This window comes from Cottoperca gobio, chromosome 22, assembly GCF_900634415.1.
Source record: "Cottoperca gobio chromosome 22, fCotGob3.1, whole genome shotgun sequence".
Lineage (NCBI taxonomy): Eukaryota > Metazoa > Chordata > Actinopteri > Perciformes > Bovichtidae > Cottoperca > Cottoperca gobio.
Genome location: NC_041376.1, coordinates 8,431,056 through 8,454,155, shown reverse-complemented (window position 1 = coordinate 8,454,155; position 23,100 = coordinate 8,431,056). Strand labels below are relative to the sequence as shown.

Sequence of the window (23,100 nt, the reverse complement as noted above, 5' to 3'; positions counted from 1 at the left end):
AGCGCTTTTAATACTCGGAGACGTGATGTACTTAAAACTCAATTTTATTAAATATATGGCTCTCAAGGAAATACATTTAAAAATATTTGGCTTTTATGGCTCTCCATGCCAAAAAGGTTCCCGACCCCTGACCTGAAAATATCACTATCTCTATTCATAAGCATGACAACCCTCAAATTCCTCATCTTATTTGAAACTCTGCATGCAGGCAGAAGCACTTTTTGAGAAATCAGTAAACAATTTAAAGGTTCCTCAGGGGCAAAAAGTTTCCGTACTTCATGATCTCTGAGGAGCTCTGCCTGAAAACACGAGAGGTATCACTCCCATCTACTTCCGCATTCGCTGCTGTCAGCCGGCCGGGGGGTGGGTGGGGGGGGGGACTATCTTGATAATCGGTGCGACGGCCCTTTAAGCACTGGGCGGAGCTTGAATATTGAACTTGTAACTGTTGTCTGCAGTGATATCATAACACTGCAATATGAGGACGCGCTCATATGACCGCCACCCGTCCCCATCCCTTGACAAGACACAGGTCAGTAAAGATACTGCTCAGGTTACCCGATGCTCACATGCATTCTTCATCTCTGTTGAGCTGCTGATTTAAAAAAAATAAAAAACCCGTTCTACCATAGCGGCAGTCTCGATCATTCTGTAATGTCGGCTAAATGCTTACTTCCTCCATGGTGTTTTTTTCACACCTAGCAGTTACAGGAAGCAAATTGTGATCATTGTGTTAATCATATGACCGTATGAGTAATGTTAGGAGCTCTTGAAGGATGCAGGACAAAAGGCTAACCCGGACAAACCATAGATAAGCTTTTGCAGGAATGTAGCCAGATGCATTCCTATGAAATGAACATTGTCTTAGTCATGTCCTAATGCAGCTGTGCACTGCAAAGAGCTAAAGTTTTATAATATTCTACTTCACATTATTATAGAACTATTACGCTATTTGGAAGTGCAAACTGTGCCTGCTCAGCATCATTGGTCCACAAGCTCACACACATTGATTGCAAGCATACACACTAATTATATGGATTGATTGACTTCCTTATGGGGTCGTGTGGCTGCAAGTAAAATATTTACCATCGCTTTTCGTACTCCCTTTGCCTAGATGTTTGTAAAATCAGCCCACATCACATGACTTTCTGTCTTGTGTAGGTGTAACTGGGGCTAAAGGTAGGCATGGGGAATAAAAGGAGGAGGAAGGATGCCAGCTGAGCCCCTCATCCCTCTGCCACCGTCAGACTAAAGAAAGACAGAAAATGGCTCAGTCCGTGAGGAGGCCGGAGACTCGGGGAGCCATGGACCACGAGCCCCAGAGGGACAAGACCAGGACCAGTTACTTTGGCAACGTCAAGACCAGGTCAGGCCTGTAAATGGATTATTGGAGAGAAAACAAAGGGTAAAGCTCTGAGCAGACATGTGACGAGTTTGGCTGGCATTTGCTTCTCAGATTCAAGCACGCTATAATACAGTCTTTTATTATTCTCATAAAAAGGGTAACTTGTCCAGATTACCACTAAGCATGTGTCATGCCACACTGTAATACAAATAGGAAGGCTGTTTTTAACACAAAATGCAAATTTGTATCAGCTGGTTTCATCCACTGTCACAGAAGGGATCTACGCTCCATCAAAGAGCATCATGTGGGTGAGAGCTACGACAGGAACGAGCCATCGTTCCCACTCCCCTTATAAATAACTCTGATAAAAGCGCCTGTGAACTCTGCTCTATACAGTTATTCACACTTCACATACTCTAGCTAATGAATCCCTGCTATTAAAGGTAACATCCACCCTGAAATGGAGTTCATCTTTAAGTGGGGACATTCATTCTTAAGCAGCAGGATATGTACAGAAATAATCAAAGCCTGATGAAATTCTGAATGAAGACTTGTGAAAGATGTGGTTGAAAGCTACAAACGCTAGTAAGGGGACTTTTGCTGGCTTTTGAAATGTGTGCATTTGCTGTATTTTGTGTGATACTAAATTTAATATCTTTGGTTTTCACTGCAAAACAACCAATTTGAAGATGCCACCTTGTGTTTCCATGTTATTTTTGTTGGAAACTTTTCACTTATGTGTCACTATTTTATTTCATAGACCAACCAACAGTCGATGAATTTAGTAAATAATCAGCAGATTAATAACTAATATAATTTATATGGAGTTTGTGTAGTATTATAGACCTCAGTATCCATGTGTGAGCTTGAACCTGTTGAAATGACTGTGGATATCATGTCATCAATGAAGAAATCTAGTATCTGCTTTATAGACGGTGAATAAATGCATAAGTCCGATGATACCATGTGATTCCAGGAAAACTTTATGATTTACGGCTGTGTGCTATATTGAAAGAAATGAATGAAAGAAATGATTTGGTCACTAATTCAGTTAGCTTTAACTACAAAATGTGACCTGTTGACATCATTAACTTACAGTGCGCAAGTAAGTGAGTTTATATATGTACCCCCTGTGTAAAGAATTCAAGATTGGAGTCACATGAGACGTTTTTGAAGATCGACAGTCAAGAGCTATGCGGCAGCATTTTGGACCATTTGTAAACAATCCAGGCATGTCTTGCTAAAATGCAGTAAGATGCAGTAAGTTTAGAAACAGTCCTCAGCTGTTCCAGCACAGCAGAAACAAATCAAACACCGCCCATGCTTTTCAATAGATAGTGGCTGGTCAGAAGTGACACCCACATTTCTGAATATTTTTCACACATATAAATATCAGGGCAGTAGGTCGTGATTTTCTCATTTCCTAGGGAGACATTTGTTTGTGGTTGTGTTCAAAATTATTCTAAGAATCAAATCTAAATGAGTGCTTTAACCATTAGTCGACCAACAGAACATTCAATCAATTATTAGTAATTTAATCAAGAAAAGTGTACAAATGTTTGATGTTTTCAGTTTCTCAAGTGTGCAGACGGGCTGCTTTTCTCTGTTATATTGTATGAAACAATAAAATATATTATTAAATTAAATTATACAATTATAATAAAGAGACAATTTCTATATATATGCACATATATATGTGTATATATATATATATATATATATATATATATATATATATATGCACATATATATGTGTATATATATATATATATGCACATATGCACATATATATGTGTATATATATATATATGCACATATGCACATATATATGTGTGTATATATATATATATATGCACATATATATGTGTATATATATATATATGTGTATATATATGTGCATATATATATATATGTATATGTATATGTATATATATATATGTATATGTATATATATATATATATATATATATATATAATATATATACATATATATATGTATATATATATATATATATATACATATATATATATATATATATATATATATATAGATAGATAGATATGTGCATATATATATATATATATATATATATATATATATATATATATGTGCATGTATATGTATATGTATATGTATATATATATATGTATATGTATATGTATATATATATATATATATATATATATATATAGATAGATAGATAGATATGTGTATATGTATATATATATAGATATGGTGTATATGTATATATATATATATAGATATGTGTATATGTATATATATATATAGATATGTGTATATGTATATATATATATAGATATGTGTATATGTATATATATATATAGATATGTGTATATGTATATAGTATATAGATATGTGTATATGTATATATATATAGATATGTGTATATGTATATATATATAGATATGTGTATATGTATATATATATATAGATATGTGTATATGTATATATATATATATAGATATGTGTATATGTATATATATATAGATATGTGTATATGTATATATATATATGTATATGTGTATATGTTGTATATGTGTATATATGTATATATATATATATATATATATATATATATATATATATATATATATATATATATATATATATATATATATAAACTGATACTGTATATATAATACACAAACTAATCTATAATGAAAATAATAGCAAATAGAAACCCACATGTAAATTCTGTTTGAGGGTGAATTTCTACCTTTAAATGAGCAGTTAGTTATGACATGCTTTCACTGTTTTTTAGAATAAATTCAGACTGTGTGTGCAGATTTGTAACCTACTTAAAAATAGCGTGACTTTATCTGTTTTTTCTCTTCTCTCTTTCAGGCTGGGTTCCAAGCTTCCTCCTGGCGTCTCTCAGCCTCCACAGTTCGCTAAGCGGCCCTGGGAGACTCAACCTCAGGGCCGAGTGATGCATGAGCCTGCAGCCAGCAGCCAGCGTCAGCACCAGCCCACTGTGGGCCGGCCTCTCAACCACACTCCCCACATCAGAAACCCCAAACTGCGGCAGTACTACCTGCAAGGTACGCCTGCGGTGTTTGATATGCTCGGCAGGGAGCAGGCAGTTTGCATTAAGTAGATGCAAACTGTGTGATTGAATTTACATTTTATAATTCTTATACTGAGTCGGTTGGCAGTTTCATGTTTTTGCAGAGTTATTTTCATACAGAGAGGAATGGCAGACACGTAATAGACATGGGAGCTGTTGTGTATTAACCCTGTTAAGAAGTGGTGTTGCTCAGCATGTTTTGTCATGAGACGTAACAGAATAGATTTCTTTTTCCTCACAGGGACTTCATGGGACCTTAACAATACTGCAGTGAAGCAAGAGCAAATGAGTGGACCATCAGATGACAGCACAAGCAAGAGGGTGAGTCACATTTTTGTTTTGGACGTTTCAGACTTTATTGTACTTCTTGTGTGCATTGAGGAACACAGCTTGTGGGAACAAGTAAGAGAAGAATTGGGGATTTATTTCTGCTATCATCTGATTAGGTATGTAAGCATTTTGCGACTGGTAATTGGTTTCACTATTTATGGCCATGAGTTTGATAAAGAGCGTCCAAGGTTCAGAGGTAAGTGTCAGAGCCGTTCACGAACGCCATGGGAAAAAAGGGTCTGTTTCAGAGCCTGTACAACAAATGCAACTGGAGGAATGTATATTCACACGTTTATTCAAAGGTATTTGTCAGTTGGGCTTTTGATTTTGCTGCTGAGATGTTAAATATGAAAGCAAGTGTTGATTTTGTTTCTGTCTGCCTGTGCTAGTCTATGTGTTATCATGATTCTGGAAAGAGCGTTAGTGCTTATTTCTAAGTGATCCAGTCTGACTTGTTTGACCTTTGCTTGGACATTTTCATTATTGTCTTTCTTCCCTTCTTTGTTTTTCTTCTTCTCCTCCTTAAAGTCAGTAACCTTTTTACCATTTTAGTATCATATATTTAACCATTTTGAGATGAAGAAGCACGCTATATAATCAGTTGCCAGTAGCAGTAGCAGTTTATTAGGTACACCTAGCTAAACGTAATGCAATCTAACACAACAGCCCTGCTGTCTTAACTCCATGAAGGTTATAATGTTCAGTTGTGGTGGACAGTTTTACTTCAGCTGTTGAGTTTGAAAGTAAAGCATTTCCCTGCAATTCTTTTCAAACTCTTGATCCGTTTGTGTTTGTTTGTAGTCTCAGCAATGCATGTTAGTGGATAATGTTCATCCATTTATATATAGTATATGTATAAACACATAGTTTATGCCTAGACAGACACATCCTCACGCCTACACAAACGCAAGCAATGTTTTCAGTGGTTACATAATCTGTCAGGCGCCAGTAATCTAATTTAGGTCAATGGATCCATCTGTCAGTGCATGACAGTTGTGGAACTGATGCTCCACTCCCACTGTTTTAACTCTTCAACTAAAATATATTTTATTCACAGGTTCACATCCAATCTGAGCATATTTCGCAAATGTTTGAGCTGATTTAGAGTGGAAGCACACAGTTATATCAGCAGAATAAAGGTGGCCGTCATTATATTAAAGTAGCAGTCAGTAGAGCGATTCGGATCATTTGCTCCTGCACAACTGAAAGATTTCTCCCATATGCAGCCGTATGTAATGTGAGGTGTAATGTATGCATGAAGATGGATGCAAAGCGGTCTTATGTCTGAATAAAGAAAACACTTCTTGAGATTTGACGTGTGATCAGATTTGAACCTCTACGGACTCTTTACTCTTTCTTGCCTTCGTGTTTCAGGGCCTCCCTGGGGACACGGTGTTCAGCGTCTCATCACTGTTCAACAGTACAGGTCCATCCTCAGCAGAAGAGGGCAAAATGGGCGACCGTCCCGCTATTTGCTCTTCAAATTCAACCTCCTCGTCTGCTACCCTCATCACTAGAAAGGTAAGAGTCAACTGTGGACACATGAAACAGTGTCATTTCCATCCTTTTCTACGTTTGATATACACACTTGATTTGTGTGTCACATGTCAGGCTGCTGTTTACGGAATTTGCAAACCAAAACATTTCCCTTGTCCGCCTTACGACATAAGCTGCAGATATTTGGCTTCAGGCAGGAAGTGTGTTGCTCCATCTTTAACCCATTGAGGCAATAAACACCACGAAACCTCTCCATTTGAGCAAACTCAGACTGATAATATGCAATGTGTACTTTTTATTCTTTTTAAAGCCATAACGCTGTAAAAAATAGGCCTTCAGCACCTCACCCACAACCCTCATGTGTGACATGGAGCTAAGATGTGACTACAAACAAAGAGAAATAGGGAAATGCAGGCCTGAAAGAAAGAGGAAGTAGTCACTCCTGTCACCAGTTTGTATCCATTTCAATGTCAGAGCTATTATTATCATGGCTTCCATTCTGAAGCAGCTGGTCGTCCCGAAGGGAAAAAACACTTCCACTCAACAAGGATCGTCTCAACTAGAACTGGACTCAGACTCTGATCCTAAACCGAAGCGGGAGGCGGAGGCTGATCTGGACTCTTTGGAAACACTTGCTGCTCAAGCTCAGCCCCCCTCACCAGAGGCAGAATATGACAAACTACTGGTAAGACAAAAAAAACTTTATGTACTGCATGTTATGCAATTTAGAAAACACAAATGTTGTAATACTAGCACATTTAGGTGCTGTACGTCTTACGCTACTAGTGAGGAAAAGGTTCTCTTTTGGTTCACCTTCAACCCCTACCTCCCCAACCTTCAATCCACAAGCTTTCTTATCTTTTTTTTTGCAATAAATAAACAACTCTGCAAAATAGTAGCCTATAATTTGGCTCAGTAAGTGTGTGTTGGCTCACTTGTTTTCTACCCCATTAATTATCTTACAACCCCTCATATCATCTTGACTGTTAAAAGAGGCTCGACCCCTATAATGGAAACCAGCAGACTAAACCTACCTAACTATAAATGAAATGCTTGCACATGGATGCATCAGCATTAGGAATCTAATATTGGAATATATCTTAGAATATCTGTCACAGAGGACATTTTATTGCATACGAGTCATTTTACTTTGATACTTTAGGTTCATTTTGCTGATTACACTAGTGTATATTTATGTAAGCAAGATTTTGAAAGCTGGAGTTTTACTTTTATTCAAGTATTTTAAGTATTGTTACTTTTCCTGAAAGGATCTGAGTACTTCACAGGTGAAGACTAGGATAAAGACTTGTTTCTGTGATTGATGGTTAAATAATATATTGACCTCTTAATGCAACAGGTCAAAGTATAACTTCAAAGACAGCTGTTTTAAAACCTCATGCAACATACATGAATGGAAGAAAATAAAATAAAAAAACCTGAATAAAAGTGTTTTTTTCGTCTGTGGGTTAAATAATGTAACATTATATGAGATATTATTGACAGTATTTGTAGTGTATAAACATAAAGTAATTAAATGAAACGGAGGTACCTTCCTGTATTTAAACAGATAGTATCACCATGTATTTTCCCCCCCCCAGTTATTAGTCAGTTAGCTCTGGTGAAGAAAATTGAGCCGAGGAGGTTTTATAATGGATTAAATGAAAAGAACATGTTACCGTGGAAACAAGCAGCAAAACAAAACAGTCATCAAAACATTACAGCTCTGAGCGCAGACTGAATTTAGTAACACAGAAATCAATTTGTTTCCAAAATGATGTAGAGAGCGAGCAAACATGAAACTCTGACACCTGAAATGTTTCTCGTCTTGTCTGCATATATACATGGAGTTATGGAGCTCCTTTATGAATGGATAATGGACGTTTCTTATCACAAACATTATATCGACACATATTATATAAAAGATTTGGGAAAATGTCATGTTTTTTTTGTGTATTTCCGTTTCCCCCCCTTAATAATCACTTTAATAATTTAGTCTATAAACTGCAGAAAACAATATATTCGGTTTCAGTATATTCGGTTTACGACAATCAGCAAATATTTACATTGTGAAGCTAAATAATCAAATTGTTTTCTTAAATGGTTAACCAATTGTACATACAATACAATTGTTGTCGACTAATTATTTCAGCCTCATTATCAGATAAATGTAGTTATCAATATGTGACGCTGACAGGATGTGGAGGCGGTGCCGATGCCGGATGGACAGCTCTGCCTATTGGCTCTGCCACCAGAGTGCTGTCAGGGGGAGGGACCAGAGGCCATGCGGTACCTCAAATTGTTCTGCCGCCACATCACAGACCGTAAGGTGGGTGTGACCAACTCTTCCTTCTGATCTCAGTTCTCTACACCTGCAGACATCTGCAAGCTAACATCCACACTTTCTGTCTCTGTAGGGTGTGGTTTCAGGTATCCTGTTGGTAACATCTAATAAGATCTTCTTTGACCCGTGTAAGACTCATGTTCTGGTGAAGGAGCACGGCTGTGAGGAATATCTCCTATCTTGCAATGTTGACAATCTGGCATCTGTAGCCTTCTTCTCTGATATCTCACATGTTCACTTCAACACGTCCCAGCAGAGGTCAGTAATGATTCAGTGTTCCTAAACTACACACACATTCACAGACTCCGATTATATGATAAATCCATGCAAGCTTTATTTGACTTTACTTCTTATTAGGAAAAAAGGAAAGAACATTTTCCAGAAGTTGAAAACCGCCAAAATCCAAGCAGGCGGCTTCCCAAACCCACAGAGGGAGTCGGTGCCGGCTCTGGTGTCTGTGGCTCCATCAGATTTGTCCAGTCTGGCTCTGAGCCTGACCAAAGAGGTTTCTGGGGAGGAAGAGGCAGAGAGCAGAGACATGGCGGAAGCTGAGGTGGAGCTTGATAGCAGCCCTCTGGAGGTGCTGCCAGAGGCTGTAGGCGGCCTGGGAGTGGCTGTCCTGAGCAGTGCAGCCACCTTCTGCTGTGGAGGTCAAGAGGTGGCGAGTAAAGTGAAGAAGGAGCTGCTGCTCAGTGATGAAACAGGGAAGTCCTCTGTGAAGAGTCAGACTGCAGGTGAGGGGAATCATGATGTGTTTTTTTCTGGTTTTAATTTTCCGAACGACAAGTCAACCCTTGTTTTTTGTTTGCTTTCAGTGCGTCGGAGGTCATCAGCAGGAAGCCCTGGGAGTCTGATGTTTGTGCGGCTGCGGGTACAGCCGTCTGCAGGAAAGAAAAAGGGTACCAGAGGCCTTCAGCTGGGGTCGGCCAAAAGAAGGGATGCCTGGCTTGCACTTTCACAAGAGAGGTACAGTAACTAACGGCAGAGAAATGTGCACGGACCAGAGATCTGGGATCGCAGTTTGGGGACTCACAAGAACTCACAGTAGTATTATTTAGACATACAGTACATACTCAATACTTGAGTATTGAATCTTTTTATTTTATGCTACTTAATACTAGTCCACTACAGTTCAGAAGGTTTTTATTATATTTTATCCACTATACATGTGATCAAACTTTCTGACAATATGAAGCAGTTAATATAAGGTCCACTTCAACCAGCTACCACATTAAATTACTGCATAAATGTTGAATAAATGTAAATAAATGCTTTAATAATAATAATAAAACCATGGCATGGTGCATTCCACTTAATGAGTCATTTTACTTTTGATACTTTAAGTACATTGTAGTTGCCAATATTTTTATACTTTACTTAACAAACGTTTTGAACGCAGCACTTTTACTTGTAAGGGATTATTTTTATAGTGTGGTATTGCTACTTTTGTTTAAGTAAAAGCTGTTGATTACAACACTTAATCAAAAACTGTACCTAAGCTAAAGGAGAATTATTAATTGGAGAATATATTCATAAAAGCTGCTCATGTCTCTTGTGGCCATGTTGATGCAGCTGTCAGCTTTGTTTGTCTTTTCAACATGTCTGAGTGGCTGCTTTGTTTCCTCCTGCAGCTCTGATGAGTTGTACACATACCTTACACACACTAGACCAGACTTGTGTATACTTGAGCGAGGGGAGGAAGAGGGGGAGGCGGACCGTGATGAGGAGGAATTTGTACTCATCGAAGACGAGGACGAGGAGGTGTTCCAGAGGCACCGCAGCTCAGGGGACGACTGGGAGGTGAGCGGGTTTATTTCAGTCTCACACAAGAGATTTTTGTTACTTGGACTTTGGTGCAAATAATGGAAATAAACAGTGTGTTTGTTTGGGAACACACTTGACTCAAGGTGAGACACTACAAAAATGCCTCTTGATGTTCTAGAACAAACTGTTCTTTTGTTTCAAAATGTGTGAATGTTTTTTTGCAGATGGTGTTGATGGAAGAGAGCAGGGACAAGCCAACCCTGGTCGTTGACAGGGAGCCTGATGGACTCAATAATATCGTAGAGAGCAGCCACATTTTAGAAGCTTCACATGTCAGGGAGGTGGGTGACACACACACACACACACTTTATACAAACTCTTCACACACATGCACCTGCTCTCTGTAGATACATGGCTACGTGTGTGTCTTCATATCTGCTAGCTTGTTTCAAAATAGTGGTTTTCTAAATCATGTTGCAGCATTAAAACTTGTGGAATAAGTAAAACAACATTTCAACAAGGGATGATTAATAGTGATTTCAATTGGACTTTAATATTTAGTAATGTACACATCGGTTGCTAGGAAACCTCTGTACTGTGTAAACAAGAAGTCACTGTTACATAAACCAGCTGTTACATAAATATACGTTTTAGGGGACCAAATTATAACCTTAACTGCCAATTGTACGTTAATGTGGGCACGACTTTTTTTGTTTACACATGCAAACATTGAGAAATATATGTTTCAGAAATAGTTGTACTCATGCAGTTTAGGTAAATACTTAATCCATTTGAGGTAATGATATGTTGGGTTGTTTTATGAATTCTAAGTTAAATCTTCCCCGTTTCTAAAGGACATAAAATCTGTGAGGATGCTGGTTAATTAAGTTTATATTGACAGAATTGTGTCGTGTGAAGTTACTGTTTGCATCATTAATAAACAGCATTTCAATCCGATATGTCGACGTTGTACTGTATAAGGTTTCTTTGTTCTTTTCCATTCCAGTTTTTTTTTGGGGACATTTTTCATATGTGATTTACTAATCTAATTTACCCTCATACATATGACTGGTTATACCCCTCACTCTATACGGGTTATAGATTAGCAAGAGGTTTATTTCAGTTGGTTCAGTCAGCTATTCAGTTAACAGTTAGCTACACCTTGGAGTTAGGATGTGTAAATATTTAACAACTAATCTCTATGTAAGAACTGGTTTATGTGGTGCAGCTTGTTTTGATTTAGAGATGAGTAAATATCTGTTTAGTAAATACTTGCGCTACAACTACAATAATTAAATTCAGAAGAGCTGGTGCAATCGGCTTCAGTCGACATCTGGCCCTTTTCATACTGATGCTTCTTCCTTCATCACCTTTGTGAAATAGTAATTCTCTCTCCTCCTTTAATCTTCTCTCAGCTATGCAAGGAGCTTCCCCCGAGGACAGTTGGCTACAGCTGGCACCTGGCTTACAGTACGTCCCTTCACGGCGCCAGCCTCAAGTCCCTCTACAGAAAACTCAGCACAACAGACTCCCCTGTGCTAATTGTCATCAAGGATGCACTCGATGAGGTGAGACACACTGTGCATTACCTCTCGTATCGATTATAGATTTAGTCTTTTTTTAAATTGTGTTCCGTTGCTGTCTCTTGTGATTTCTTCAGATATTCGGGGCCTTCCTCTCTGACCCTCTGAGGCTCAGTGAGACGTTCTACGGCACAGGGGAAACTTTCCTTTTCATGTTGCATCCTCGCTTCAAGGTGAGCCACCTAACAACAATTCCTACAGAGTGTTACTGCTTTAAGTTCAGCCAAGTTCTGCATTATTGCGTAAGGTCAAAATGATAAAAAGGGAGTTTGTGTCTGACTATATGTTTTGAGAAGTGGCACAAAAACAGTTTTGTGGTGGTTGATTCTGCCTTTTTGTCTGCAGTGCTTCAGATGGACTGGAGAAAACTCCTTCTTTATTAAAGGAGACTTGGACTCCTTTGCTATAGGTGGAGGGAGGTAATGCGTTTTTACCACTTGTTTTCTTGTGTTCAATTTGAATTACTCTTTTCTGTCTGGATCTATTCAGCACATGTGGAAAACATTGGATAGACATTTCAGTCATACTACTCTTTGTCTCTTTTTCTGCAGTGGGCACTTTGGTCTGTGGGTGGATGAGAATCTGTACCTGGGTCGCAGCAGCCCCTGCTACACTTTCAACAACTGTTGCCTCTCGGAAACCGACGACTTCCGAGTGATGGAGCTGGAGGTGTGGACATTCAGCTGAGGAGACCGACTGAGTTTCTCTTTGAATCGCCTCGTTCCTGCTGATCAGCTTTATCAAGACATCATTTATCACTGAGCAAAAAACAAATGCAGCCGCTCATTCATTCCATGCAAAAAAGAAAAAAATCTACCACAAACTTCTGGATTTATCCGTGTGATTAAGTGCAGTGGATTTTAGTGAACTGAAATGAACCGGACAAGGCTGATCTTGAACAGCTCGGTGTCCCAGAGTGGGGGTTACAGGGTTGACTCATTCCTGTGGTTTTGGCAGTGAAACTGTGAACTGAGTAGAGCTGAACTGGCATCTTTGAAACCTCGTTTTTGAATGGAGTAGGTTACAAGTCTACAAGACTGCACTTTGCTGTTAATGTGAATCAGTAACTTCATGATATCTCATCATTCTATCACGTGAACATAATGGTACGCCTGTCTTTTAAGGTAATGCATGTCCCCGCTTTCATGTAACTGCGTTCAGTTATTGCTGGAAGTTTTGAAACGCACGTTAGTCTTCTTATGAGTAGATTTCTCTATTGAAAACTAAACTACACACACACATAGCCCAAAGTCTCATAAATACAAGTTCCCGTTATCGGACACCAATAGTTTTTTATCAATTAGTGTCATAGACGGCATAAATGAATACTGGAAATAATCATGTGCGAACACTTGGAGCTCCACTGTGAGAAAAGCTTCTCAATTGAAGAACTTCTGTCCTTGCAATGGAGTCTCATTCATGACTATTCTGAACTCTTTTCATTTCAAGTGCTGACTCATGCACCACTGTGGTTTCTGAACATGACAGAAAAAGCTTTGAATTAATGCAATTTTGTCTCAATGCGTCTGTATCCGTAAAATGCTCTCACTCGATCTACTTTGCTTACGTTGTACGGTATCGTAGATTAGTTAATAAAAAATAAAAAATTTAAATTCTAAAAACATTTGTATGATGTATTGTTAAACTATGCAGTGTGTGTGTGTGTGTGTGTGTGTGTGTGTGTTAGATGTTCCCCAAAAAGCACAAAATTCAGTTTGTACAAAAGAAAAGTTTTTATTATTGTGGAAAAAATGACACAGGTAGTGTTTTCCCCCTAAAGGCTGCTGTCAGTCAGATGTTGCACACGGAGTGGATGACCAGCTTAATGTTACTCTCATCTATCAAATTGCAATGTTACTATTTAAAATGAGTTTTCTTGATCCCAGTGTTTTTCCATTCCACGATAAAAATAGAGACCCGAAGAGGAAACATTTTTTGCTGCATGACTTGAAAAGGTGAACATGAGATGTATTGTGAAAAACAAAGTAGCATCAAGGATTTCCTCTTGTCTCGCTTAAGACACGAACAAATTCATTGCTTTGACTGGATCCTAAAAGAGGAAAACAACGGTGCACGGTATTACGTGCCTCTCGGCTCAACAATCAAACATGTGACCTTTTGGTTCCATTGAGTTACATAAATATGAACTTCAACAGCTGTTGTAGCTGCAAGCCAGCTCCTGTACATATTAAAAAAATGTTCTTTGGTGTGGTCACATCTTCCCCAAAAACAGAACATCTGCAAAATATTTAACATTTGGTTTCAAACTAAAAAAACAACTGAAATAATAATTGTATGTGCCACAGCCCAGTTTTGTTTTTCCAGCTGCTTTCGCCCCCCGAGTCAGAGAGGGATGTTCCCTCAAGCAGCCTCAGCAATAACATCAGGCGTCACCCGGCCCAGAGAGAGCTTTCAGGCAAAGACTTCACAAACTGCTGAAGCACAACTGAAGGCAACACCGGCCCCCCCCCCGTCTCTGGGTACGCTCAGCGGCAGGAAAACACACTCAGAATATTGCACATGCGACACAGGGATATAAAAGCAGAAATATAGGATGTTTCGCAGTGGTATGATGGGCCTCTGTCTACATGTTATATCAACTTTAAAACAGCAAGCAGAGAGAGCAGACCTGAATGTGTTTATATTTCTGTTACTGTATTGTAAAATACCGTTATACTATATTTACAGTAACATTAGGTTTGAGAAGCAATATTTCCCTGTACTATTTGTCACAATACAAATGCTGTATATAAAACTTTCTGGTCAGGAGAGACGCACAAATAAATAGTAACAAAGTTTTTCAGCTGCCAACACTGATGAGAAAGCTTCTCTACATAATTGTTGGAGGCTTTTCCTTATCTCGGATCGTTACCCAGAGGAATGATGATTGTTTCCTGCTGTTTAGTCTCTCAGGCTCTATCGCACACACAAACTACTGTGCCAGGTACTCCTTGGCTTTCTCCAAGCCCTCCTTGAGGAAGCTGATATAAGTGGATGTGGAGGGGTCCTCAAACCCAGCAGAGAAGCTGAAAGTCGCTTCTTCCTCCTCTGGTTTCATGGCCGTCTGGTCCAGGAAGAAGTTGGCATTGATGTGGTGGACCTAAAGCCACACATAAGGAAGTAGATTGGGAAATGTGAATACCAACAGAGAGACATTCCCTCTTTTAAGTGAAAGATTATGAACAGCAATAAATATCACATGTCATGACAGTGGAAGTACAACTACATGAAATATTGTAAGTAAGTACATTCTTTGACATCAATGGGAGTGCTTCTACACACGATTTGTTTAAAACTGACTCTTGAATGTTTCATAAATTACATGCTGATAAAAGAGTAGAATATTTACAATAGTTCCATTGGGCAATGCCACCATCATCTCCACAGGGAAGTTGTACATCTCCAGGTGTAATCGGGCCTTTTCACTCAACACAGGGTTCTGCTCATCAGCCTGTGAAAGAAGAGAAGAAGGCTTGAAAATGTAAATGGGGTATAAAACATTTTTAAGTCAATGAATCACTGGCTGGATTTCTTGACGTGTTGCACCACTCTGACTGCTCACCTGCATGTTCTCCAGCTCTCTGACCAGAGACCAGCTGCTTATGAAGCTCTGGTTGAGCAGGGCCAGAACGGGCGAACTTTCCAGGACTGTCTCCCGGAGAGTTCGCCCCGAACCTACAGAGGCCACAGAGAGATGTTGAAAAAGTTTTAAAAATCACATTTAAGCTCAAACGCTAAACTAATGTAATAATAAAGTCAGCAAAGTGAGTCAGTAATGTGCGCTATAAACGCAGTCTATGGTTATACGTCAACCTTTACCTTAACATTAGCTAACATTAGCCACCACAGGCTACTGGTCACGCAAGACCACATAAGGCTGCGGCTGCAAAGCTGCTGAGTGTAATGAAGTAATCAAGTGTATGTTTTATTGCTCATGCATTCAGCTTGTCATTTGTAAGAGGAACAATGTGTTACTAGTTCTTTAAAAAGTTAAAAAGTAAAGTATCTATCAATACAAAGCTAGTGGCCTCAAACTTGATTTTATTGACCGCGGCTCCACTTTTGAAGTATTTCTTACACAAAAACCTAATTTTGAAAACCCTGCCAGTGAAACTGCATTTCTTTTATAAATCTGATTTTATGTCATGGTTTGGATGTAGCCCATATTTAGCCTTTCATTTAAATATTATCTCAGTCCTCAATAACAATGCTGTGAAATCAGCGAGTACATGTTAAAGATCTCACCTCAGCAGGACTGGTCGTCTAACGCTCCCCAAAGCAGAATGGAATGCACCAGTTTATGCTCCGCTGCCGCTCGCTCAAAGGCTTCTGAAAAGGGTAGGTAGGAAATCTGGGAGGGAGCACGATGAGAACAATGTAGTAATGTAATGTTGTGAAACCCGGACTGCATTCCAGCCAACGGTGTGTTAAATAATAGCTTCATGCATGGTCACCTTTTTGAAGGGGTAGAGGGTGACCTCCAGGCGTCGAGTTGCTTCTTGCCGACTGATCTCTGAGGTCCAGTCGATTTCCTCAAAGACAAACTGGATCGGCTCGGCACCCTCATCTCGACTGTCGATAATGTTGCCCTCCTCATCCATGATGATGGAGGGAGTGGACGGGCCTGTGGACTGCAGCTCTAACTGTGAACACATTCAGGAATTAGTGAAGTAGTCATCAGTGAAATTTGATATGTTGAAACAAGACACCAAAAGTGAAGAGTAATTATAATGAATGAGTTTAATTTGGCTTAATCTGCCTTAATAACCGAGAACTAAATCCGGAAGTGCTGCAATATCACATTAATAAAGAGATAGAGAAAGATTCTGAAGCGTTATCGCATCACTGCAGCTGTACCTGTGGCAGGTATCCGATGTCCACCTCCATGTTGCTGCTCTCACTGGCCCCGTACAGCCACTCCATGTCCACATTCAGAGACCTGACACACAACGAGATATACATCACACGAGAACTACAACATACTGACTGAGTGGGGACTGCGTGCACAAAGGTAACAGCGTGTGCTTAAAGGATGTACCTGTCATTGGGGACGTAGAGGTGAAAGTGGCGGACATGAGATGCGTCTTTAGAGAGAACAATGTTGCCGGTGAATTTCCCCGGGGTGAACCAGAAGGGAAAGTCTGGAACATCATTGAGCTGGAATTCGGCATGAATCCTGCAGAGGTGAACAGAACGAGGAGTTGAGTTTGTATCGCAAGACATGTTCAAACTGTATTCTGTCAAGTAGTAGGAGGAAAACTTTGATGTAGCCTTTTAAAAGACCAAACCAGCGGCTGTGTGTTTATATAATGTTATACATAGTATGGATGTTCTTGCATTAGAAAAGCTGCTCGCAAGCAGCTGACTCTGAAATCTCACATTTATGCTTTCACTCCCACAACGAAAGGTTTTTAAAACAGTTAGTGAAGTACTTGAACCTGCATTAGCGCGCATTAATAATGCAAAGTTGACAACAGAGTAAAGTGGACTCAGGCTCTGCATGCTGATTTTTGACCGAAGCCAATGGCTGCCTGCCAGGGAGGACATTAACATGCATATTATGTTCTGAATATTATGCAGCACTAATGTAAAGTATACATTATGTTGTAGTTAATGGGCTAAAAGAAAGAAGAAGAAAAAACACTATGCTTTTATGTCTCCTCCTGAATTGCTCCTTACCTGAACACAATGTCATAATAAAAGTCGTTGCTGGCACGGATGCAGGCGACTGTACCCTGAGGCGCAAAACGTGACTTGATGAAGGGCCGTGGGTGGAACATACTCAACAAGGAGTGCATGAGAACCTGCAGCAGGATACGAACAGATATTAGTATACAGTCTGATCATCACAAAAGGAAAACAGGAAACATTGATGAGTTTTGAGGATACCTCTTTGCCCTTTGGCGAGGGAGGGTGGTAACGATTGTTGGGCAGGTAGCCAGTGAAGATGTTGAGCTCACTGGGAATCACCCACCACGTGTCTCCCACTTCCCCCTTGTTCTTTGGGGGCAAGAAGACCCTGAACTGCCTGGCAGAGAAGGAAGAAGAAGGCACTGCCGGGCTCTTCCACGCGCGCAGCCCACTCAGAGAGCTGTGAGACACCTGCAAGAGCAGGAGGCAGAAAACCCGAGATTAAATCAACTAACTATTAGTACAATTATTCAACATTAGATGCATGTTACAATGTAATAAGTCTACGATGATTACAAGTTTTATCCTCTGATATTTCAGCGTTGCTTACATATTTTGAATGCACTGCATTGACAAACAGTCAGAAAATGTATTACAAAGTTTAGCAATAATTCCAATAAGTTCAATTATCTTGCTGTGATGATTATTTATAAAAAGGTTTCTTCAACCTTTTATAAAATCGCAGTGAATGAGTGACTATGTTTAAACCCCCTGATGCAGGCAAGAGAACGAGAGCAATAAAACAAAACTGTGTTGTCTTACCCCGAGGAAACCATCCTTGCTTTTTGTCATGGAGTCGAGCAGCAGAGGCTGCATTTTGGCCTCCAAGGTCAAAGTCTCACCATCGGGGTCATGGGTCACTTCCTCTTCAAAATCCACTGGGGCCGTAATTCCTTTGAGAAAGCCACAGAAATGACCGTCAATGTCGGGTGAGACTTGAGGTTTTTTGTTAGTGAGAGAGGGGGAGAGGTATTGTATAAATGTGTCATTGTGCGAGAAAGATAGCATGATGTACCTGTGAGTTTCTCAGCAATGGGTTTAAACTCCTCCGGACTGAGATAAAGGTCATGGTTGGTGTCTAAAGAGGAGAAGAGAAAAAGCCCCTCGGCGCCCAGGGTTCGAACACTCTCTTCCTATTGGAGGGGAACGTGTGTTAGAGTCTGATCCTTATTGTCATTTCACATGCTTCAGGGATTTTCAATGCAGCATCAAAAACTAGGACAGTGAGCCGTCTCAGCACTTAAAACACTGTGGTAGATGCATGATCGTACATTAAAGAGCACTATTTCGCTAAAGTTTATTAATGTTACTATAGTATTGTGTCCTTGGTTTCAGAGCATTAATTCAAGCAGTCCTGTCTGGATAGAGATCAGCCCAGAGGCCACAGATTCCTAGCATGTGTTTTTAGATGGATGCTGCCTATTAGTGCCTGTACAATGGAGGGAGAGGGGGGAGGGAAGTATAAGAGCAACTTAGAGACCATCTGTAGCCAAACAAGAGGGGATATAACACAAGAGGTTGAGTTTTACCAGCTGTGACACAGATCCACCTCCCCTAATAAAACACCATGGGGTGGGAAACTGCTGATGTGGTGTTTTGAGGCGACTGATGTCTGACAAATAATTGCTCTGAAGCCTGAGCACACCGTTTTGGGAGAATATTTAAATAAAAATGTCATAAAATGTACCAGGTCAATGCAAACTTACAATTAGTCCAGACATACAGCATGATATCGATACATCTTTCCTTAAGTTGTTTTCTAGATAAAATGACGAAGTTAAGATCACTGATACATTATAAGACGTGTGTAATGTTATTATTACAGATGTGGATCTCACATGACGTTTGAGGAAATGGGCATCATGGTAATACTTGATCCCAAAGGCGAGAAGAGGGACAGCACCGACTATAAGCAGAGTCCAGATCCCCCTGGAGATCCAGGATCCAGAACTCCGACTCATTCGGTGCCCATTCTGCTGCGAAATGTTGCGCTCATCCTCGGGGATGGTTTTATCCACGTCTGCGGCCATCCTCGACCTCCACCACATCTATTTAGACGAGGACATGGTCGTCGGATAAACTCCAAAAAAAAAAGCAACCAGCAGGAATCGTTCAGTCCAAACTTTCTTTCTTAAAATGTTTAGAATCTAGCGACAGTTCCGGTATCCTGTAGCCGGGGACCGCGCATCTGTTCCGGTCGTTGCAGTCGCTGGCGAGGCAACAGCTGTGAAACGTTAGCTAGCAGCAGAGATTTCTTATTTCCCACATCTAATCTAGGACCATATGGATGTGGAGGAAATGCGTCAAGTGAGAAAGTAACAGCCAAGAGGAAATCGGATACTTGACGTCTGTGGGCTCAAAATAAAAGCACTCGTTTGCTTAACTCTAGCTAGCCATGTGTGAACTCAGCTCCACGTTAGGTTAAAGTGTTATTTCTTACATGTTATCAACCAGCTGTTTGTCTCTTTAAAAGTATTTTTGTGATTTCATAGATGTGTTTTATCTTTGCAGAAAGAAAAATCGTTTGTCTGGGGCAAACCCAACAAATGTCCAGGCTCTGCTTTTCTTCTTTCTTTACTTTACATATTCCGCATTGTGGAAATAATGTATTTAAACTGCTCTAAGCGTTGGCGTTGGCCCGTGCATACTCTCTAACGTTACCCAGACAGACACTAGACACAACCTTCTTCCGTATAACTGTCGAAAATAAGGTTTTGATATTCCCCTAAACGGGGTTTTTCAGGGACTATTTCACTGTCGAGCGCTTTATTTTGAAAGGGATAACCGGAAGTTTTAGTTTACATGCTCTTTAACTTAACGAAAGTTAAGTGTTGGCACAGCAGCCATTTAAAGGGGCAGTGTTGCCTCGTCCGTCCCAGGAATGTCTGCTGACAAGCTTCAATTATATGTTTCTTTGCCAAGGCACACTGTTATTACATTTTTTGTAGTTTCATGACTACCACTGGAAGTGAAGGCTTTGTTTCTGCTGGTCTACAATGGGGCCATTGTATAATCTTATAGTGACAATAACTTCATTTCATATAAAACATTTTTTAAGATGCATTATTTCTGCAGAGATAAAATGTGGGTAGAAACAAAGGGGGCTGATATACAGTAAATATCCCCAGTTTGCTTCAGACTGTTGTCATTATCTGGTATGTATGTTAGACCAGGGGTCTTCAACGTTTTTCGGGCCAAGGACCCCCACACTGGTGTAGCGTGGTGCAGCGACCCCCACACAATAGGCTTGAGGAGGTCTGTGCGACGGGGGCCTATAGCAGGACATGAACCCAAGGCTTCCAACTAAAACCCAGTCTCTTTAACCCGGTTGGTCCAAAATCTTTTGTCTTGTGACCCCTCAAAATGAAGTCTGTGTGACATCTCATGTCAGTTTATGACTATTGTATGGACAGGAGTTGTGTGTAGTTCAACCAAAGAGTGTTTCTTCCTTCCTAGATTATTTCATTTAAAATATTAACTAGCTACAAACCTCTCAATCAGGGTCGACATGGCCAGTTTATTTAAGTCCAATAAATAATGAAGTGGGAAGGAAATTATAATTACTCTTAATCTAAAACCATCAGTGTTCAGTAGTTCACATGAAAAAACAACGACAACAACCACAAAAACACAGAGTCGGGTGGAACATCACGTGCCATGATTTATTTTTCTTTTAAACATCTTGTCTTGGGACTCTTTGTGGGTTCCTTACCCTCAGGTTGGGAAACACTGCTAAACCACATTGTGTAGTTCCATATGAATGCAATCTGCAACCTAAATCCACTCCATGTTAAAGTTTATTAGCATTGCACACAGTTCTACAGATACCTAATATTTACATTAGGTACATGTTGCATTACTTTATCTAGTATAAAAAGGTAAGGCTTTATTGATTCTAGAGAATGGTGTCACCATCAAAAACTCAAGGTTAGTGACAACAATGAATAACAGAAGCATTATCCATTTTGTAAATGCTTCTGTTTTTGAGTTGATCAGGGTTAAAGTGGGCGGCTCTCAGTTCATGTCCTCTTCTACAGTCTGTGTCTTCACTTCAACTTTTTTTGGGGCGATGTAGGAGCCCATACCGGCTGCTCTATCTGCCTCTGCCTGGGTGTAGGGCTCCTCTCTGAGCTTTTTCAACCTTAATGGAAAAAAGAAGAAGAGGTAAGCATCACAGGGCTACTGGACCACTGCACAGTTATAGCAGACAGAAATTGGGTACATAATTGTGAGTGTATAATACAAGAATATATGGGCGAGATATGGTGCCTTACCGTCTTTTGTGCACTTTAGTTTTAAAGTGCTCTTTCATGGATCTCAGATCCACGAAATATCTCCTGCAAGACATGAAGTGCCACAATGTTAAAGGCTAACTGCAGCATACTGTTTTGTTATAACAATCACATACAGCTCTATAAAAAAAGGTCCAGAATTAAAAGTTGAGGTTCATGCTAATGGATAATAATTTCAAGATCTGCATTCTGTCAGTTCCAGCGTGCGTCTGGTATCTGTGCTGCTTGTTATTAAACAGCTAATGTGGAATGTAAATAAGTACATTTACTCAATTACTGTACTTCTGAGCTGCTTGCACTTAACTTGAGTATTTTGATGTTATGTTACTTTCATTCCACTACATTTCAGAGGGAAATATTGTACTTTTTACTGCACTATGTTTATATATGACAGCTTTAGATACTTGTGACTTCAGGATATTATTACAAAATGTAAATCAACAAATAAATGATGATGCATATTTATGGATAGATATAGTTACATTTATCCCCAACTTCACCAGCTTTCAAAATGATTAGTGCTACATATCAATGCATCACAATCCAATATTATTCTTAAATGTGCTATTCTGAGTACTTTTACTTGAGGTAATTTAAGTATATTTTGATGCGCATACTTATGTACTTTTACATAAGGAAGATTTTGAATCCAGTAAATTTACAATAAGTCTTCAACCACTGGCCAGTTCAACTCATCTACAATTGGTAACGACGATTAAAAATGGCCACTAGAAGGACGTATCCTGATCATTTGTTGTGGCTCCTCTCACAGATAAGAATCAGTACACTTGTTGGATTTGCAAATATGCAATGGCCAGCCCTGTTTTAGTTGGAAAACAATCTAATTCAACCTCTCTTTTAAGACAAACAGGGTCAACGTACGCGCAGTGTAAGCAGTAGTGTTGTGCACATCCTGTCACATCGCTGTCCACCGCCTGATGGAGCAGCTTGGCTGCGGCCTCGGTCGTCATGTCGGAGTGGATCTGGTCCAGGTCTTTAGTCCTGTGCTTTGTCTTCCATGTCCTTGCGATGTGCTTCTTCCTGTCACTCTTGTGGTTTCCTGTTTGCGTGGACTTTCCCATGGTTGATCCTGGTAAGAAGAAAAGGGAAAATCCAGATATCAGCCAACGTAAAAACAAAAACAAATTTTCTATACTGCCCTACCAAA

The 23,100-nt window shown here is 39.7% G+C and overlaps 3 protein-coding genes across 5 annotated transcripts in view; 1 reads left to right on the top strand and 2 right to left on the bottom strand.

Annotated features, from left to right (window-relative positions):
- Window positions 1–404: 404 nt before the first annotated feature.
- Window positions 405–13,556, top strand: LOC115027253 (nuclear receptor coactivator 7). 2 transcript variants are annotated; one of them, XM_029460463.1, is made up of 16 exons: window positions 405–532; window positions 1,162–1,366; window positions 4,212–4,408; window positions 4,676–4,755; window positions 6,139–6,285; window positions 6,770–6,946; window positions 8,456–8,587; window positions 8,676–8,860; window positions 8,960–9,336; window positions 9,418–9,568; window positions 10,234–10,402; window positions 10,591–10,707; window positions 11,782–11,934; window positions 12,027–12,122; window positions 12,295–12,368; window positions 12,501–13,556. In XM_029460463.1, the coding sequence occupies exons 2-16, from the start codon at window positions 1,266–1,268 to the stop codon at window positions 12,634–12,636; spliced, it is 2,292 nt and encodes a 763-aa protein (XP_029316323.1). In that variant the 5' UTR covers window positions 405–532; window positions 1,162–1,265; the 3' UTR covers window positions 12,637–13,556. The 2 variants fall into 2 exon arrangements, with proteins under 2 accessions (XP_029316323.1, XP_029316322.1); XM_029460462.1 differs by having other exon boundaries at window positions 6,767–6,946.
- A 107-nt stretch (window positions 13,557–13,663) lies between these two features.
- Window positions 13,664–19,939, bottom strand: selenon (selenoprotein N). Its single transcript, XM_029460464.1, has 12 exons — window positions 19,479–19,939; window positions 18,656–18,773; window positions 18,403–18,533; window positions 17,839–18,051; window positions 17,629–17,753; window positions 16,988–17,125; window positions 16,807–16,888; window positions 16,404–16,592; window positions 16,195–16,300; window positions 15,512–15,624; window positions 15,299–15,400; window positions 13,664–15,049 (listed from the first exon to the last, which is right to left on the bottom strand). Exons 1-12 carry the CDS (start codon window positions 19,686–19,688, stop codon window positions 14,882–14,884), a joined length of 1,695 nt encoding a protein of 564 aa, XP_029316324.1. The 5' UTR covers window positions 19,689–19,939; the 3' UTR covers window positions 13,664–14,881.
- Window positions 19,940–21,276: 1,337 nt separating this feature from the next.
- The window catches only part of znf593 (zinc finger protein 593), a 1,990-nt gene continuing 166 nt past the window's right edge, over window positions 21,277–23,100 (bottom strand). Inside the window, exons 1-4 of one of the 2 annotated variants that reach the window (XM_029460221.1) lie at window positions 23,097–23,100; window positions 22,815–23,022; window positions 21,915–21,977; window positions 21,277–21,781 (exon numbers count right to left, since the gene is read on the bottom strand). The exon at window positions 23,097–23,100 is cut by the window's right edge and continues 121 nt beyond it. In XM_029460221.1, the coding sequence (XP_029316081.1) occupies window positions 21,655–21,781; window positions 21,915–21,977; window positions 22,815–23,014 (390 nt within the window). In that variant the 5' untranslated portion in view covers window positions 23,015–23,022; window positions 23,097–23,100 and the 3' untranslated portion in view covers window positions 21,277–21,654. The remainder of the gene's footprint in view (window positions 21,782–21,914; window positions 21,978–22,814; window positions 23,023–23,096) is intronic. The other variant, XM_029460219.1, reaches the window with a different exon arrangement.